Source organism: Bubalus kerabau, chromosome 9 (assembly GCF_029407905.1).
Source record: "Bubalus kerabau isolate K-KA32 ecotype Philippines breed swamp buffalo chromosome 9, PCC_UOA_SB_1v2, whole genome shotgun sequence".
In the NCBI taxonomy this organism is placed as follows: Eukaryota; Metazoa; Chordata; class Mammalia; order Artiodactyla; family Bovidae; genus Bubalus; species Bubalus kerabau.
Genome location: NC_073632.1, coordinates 61,542,757 through 61,546,636, shown reverse-complemented (window position 1 = coordinate 61,546,636; position 3,880 = coordinate 61,542,757). Strand labels below are relative to the sequence as shown.

General features: G+C 36.8%; 1 protein-coding gene across 1 annotated transcript; it reads left to right on the top strand.

Moving 5' to 3' along the window:
* Positions 1-513: 513 nt before the first annotated feature.
* Positions 514-1,840, top strand: FUT9 (fucosyltransferase 9). Its single transcript, XM_055591475.1, has one exon. It carries the CDS (start codon positions 514-516, stop codon positions 1,591-1,593), a length of 1,080 nt encoding a protein of 359 aa, XP_055447450.1. The 3' UTR covers positions 1,594-1,840.
* Positions 1,841-3,880: the final 2,040 nt, after the last annotated feature.

Genomic DNA, 3,880 nt, shown 5'->3' with positions numbered 1-3,880 from the left:
GGGCAGATTCTATACCACTGAGCCACCAGGGAAGCCCTCACTTATATAAAGGGCAGAGATTAGAGAAATCAAAACAGTAAAACTTGAGGTGCCAATGCACCTCAATGGATTACTGTTGCTTGTATTACTTGTTCAAAGAGAATTTAGAAGGCAAGAATCAGCATAATTCAATGGGTAAGCTACCTATTTTTGGCCCTCAATTTCCTCATTCTGCACAGAAGAGGGGATAAAAGACCTCATTGATAGGGGTAATGTGTTCAAAGTGCTTGGCAGCAAGCCTAGTTGAGAGTGAGTGTTTAGGAAACAGGTATTGTTTGCAACTTGATTTTATTGAGCAGACACTATGTTTAGTTTTGGGTGACATTGGAAAAGAAAATGCAGTTGATTTTATGATTAAGTGTATTTTAGGATGTACCAGCTATTTATCTCAAAATGCATTTGTGATTAACTCTTCATCCCTACCTCTACCTACTCCTCTATCTTTCTTTCCCTTTCTGTTTCACAGAAAAAATTATGACCTCAGCATCCAAAGGAATTCTCCGCCCATTTTTAATTGTCTGCATTATCCTGGCCTGCTTCATGGTGTGTCTGTTCATTTACATCAAGCCCACCAATAGCTGGATCTTCAGCCCGATGGAGTCAGCCAGCTCAGTGCTGAAAATGAAAAATTTCTTCTCCACCAAAACTGGTGATTTTAATGAAACTACTATTCTGATTTGGGTGTGGCCATTTGGGCAGACCTTTGACCTTACATCTTGCCAAGCAATGTTCAACATCCAAGGATGCCATCTCACGACAGACCGTTCTCTGTACAACAAGTCTCACGCAGTTCTGATCCACCACCGAGACATCAGTTGGGATCTGACCAATTTACCTCAGCAGGCGAGGCCACCCTTCCAGAAATGGATTTGGATGAATTTGGAATCACCGACTCACACACCACAGAAGAGTGGCATTGAGCACCTGTTCAACCTAACTCTGACTTATCGCCGCGACTCAGATATCCAAGTGCCTTATGGTTTCTTGACCGTAAGCACAAACCCCTTCGTGTTTGAAGTGCCAAACAAAGAGAAGTTAGTGTGCTGGGTTGTAAGTAACTGGAACCCTGAGCATGCCAGGGTCAAGTATTACAATGAGCTAAGCAAAAGCATTGAAATCCATACCTATGGGCAAGCATTTGGAGAATATGTGACTGATAAAAATTTGATTCCTACCATATCTACTTGCAAATTTTATCTTTCCTTTGAAAACTCAATCCACAAAGATTACATCACAGAAAAGCTCTACAATGCTTTTCTGGCTGGCTCTGTGCCTGTTGTTTTGGGGCCATCTAGGGAAAACTATGAGAATTATATTCCAGCAGATTCATTCATTCATGTGGAAGATTATAACTCTCCCAGTGAGCTAGCTAAGTATCTGAAGGAAGTAGACAAAAACAATAAATTATACCTTAGTTACTTTAACTGGAGGAAAGATTTCACAGTAAATCTTCCTCGATTTTGGGAATCACATGCATGCTTGGCTTGTGACCATGTGAAAAGGCATCAGGAGTATAAATCCGTTGGTAATTTAGAGAAATGGTTTTGGAATTAAAGTTTTACATCATTTGCACATTTGACAAATCATTTTGATGAGATATTATCTGGGTTTTAAGGATGAGAAGAGACATTATTCTGCTTTTGTGTCATAATTTATTTGTATCACTCTCTTGGGTGACATGTATATTTTGATGGAGATTTTTAAGAGTGCAGCATCAGCAATCACTCCACTTGGTTTTAAATTATCTTATATATACCTAATTATGTGACCTGAAAAATAATTTATTATTCTCTATCATTTGTAAACCTTTTTTTTTTCATATTTTTGTTGTTATCTCTAATGTAACTGTGATTTGATTGTTGTTCCTAAACTGATCAGTTGTTTCATCCACTTGGTAAATGAAAACACATATTTTCAAATATGAAATATTTTCATTAAACATTATCATCTCTAGTTCCCAGTTGGCATAATGAAGCAAAGGAAAATCAATTTGTAATTGAATTCTAACTTCTTTGACTTTGAAGTTGAACAATGTGTAACTTTCTCTATTTGATCTGTTTTTCACCTGTTTGTTACGTTTGTGAGTGCAGAATTATTCATGTAGTGAATAAGCCAGATAGTGGAGCAGAACTGTTCTATTCAGGAAGCTATTAGGCTTCTCGTTTATTTTCATTAAGTTGACTTGCAAATGCAGTCACTTGTTCTCATGATATTAAGCTAAATTACTTAAGTATTTTTAAATATCCAATTTGGGGTGATTTTTTGGTACCTGGGAAATAATCCTAGTAACACTTAAGAAAAGCTAAGATAGTTTTCTTCCTGATCTTAACACTCATTATTATAATAAAACAAATAATCTCATCAAGTGACAAGGGAAAAGGGTAAGTGTAGATACAAGTCATGTTTATAAATGGTACATTTATGTACAGTTTTTAACATATCAATTTAAAATATTTTTTTCCAAAGGCCCAATGTCTAAAACATTTTCCTATACCTATGGACATCTAAATTGAATATTTGAGATGTTTGTCCTATTATTTAAAAGAGTCTAAATAAAATTAGGGCTTCCCTGGTGACTCAGATGGTAAAGAATCTGCCTGCAATGTGGGAGACCTGGGTTTGATCCCTGGGTTGGGAAGATCCCCTGGAGAATGGAAAGGCCACCCACTCCAGTATTCTGGCCTAGAGAATTCCATGGACTGTATAGTCCATGGGGACACAAAGAGTCATACACGACTGAGCAACTTGGCTAAATAAAATTTTCATCAAGGTGTTAAGTATAAAATGTTAAACATAATAAAGTGGGAGTCAATAGGGAACACATGCTAACACAAAATGAGACCTCAATGCATATTTGTTGAATTAATAAATGTATGACATTTAATGTCATCAGAAAAGCTTTGCTTATTCCAATAAAGTGACAGCTCTAGTCTAGAGTTGCTAACTTGAGATGATGTTTTATATCCATTTTTGTAATTATCCATAAATGGCAATATGACCATCACCCTCAGGGTTTTATAGAACCTGAGTAAACTTTCATTACACTAGGTTTTTAGAGAATTCACCCCTGAACTTGCAGTTGCTGTACAGTGTTTCTCCTCCATAAGGTTAAGGGCTGGATATAAGCAGAGAACAGTAGATGTGAAAAGATGGGACTTTAAGGATTCTCAAATAAACCATTTCCCAAAAGAATCTTTAATGACTTTATTCCAGTCAGACCAAAAACCTATCAAAAGTGTTAGAATGTACTGATGACATCTATTTGAGTCTGTTTGTGAATTATTCTTATAGTCCTCTATATCAATAGAACTCAAATCCACAATTTTCTACATCAAATGGAAGCTAGACAGAGAGGCAAATTTGAATTCAGAAAGCAGGAGTTTATGTCCAACAATCCAGTCTGCCTTCTGAGGAAAGGAGCTCTCAGTACCACTAGAAGGATTTGAACCGAGGAAAATTATTGCATTGGTTGAAGGACTGTTTGATCTTCAGGTTCATTCCTTTACCCGTGATTGAACAGGCTCCTTATGTCAGGCAAGGCCCTGACCAGAGAAAAGATGAACAAGGTACCATCACTGCCTTAAAGGAACTTACCATTAAGTCGAGAGATAAGGAAAACTTCCTTTGAGTCTATGTTTAGGCACATATTACTCTGAATGAAATTTATATGAGTCACTGCTGATTTAATGAAAATAAGATAATAAATTTCTCCAACTTTCTGTTTCTGAGCCACAGACTTTGTTTATTCATTTGACCCAATGGAAGATGCCTGTCATATTATCTCTTATAACTGCATAGCATCCAGAAATCGCATGTCTGTGTAGGTGCCCTCATAGATAAG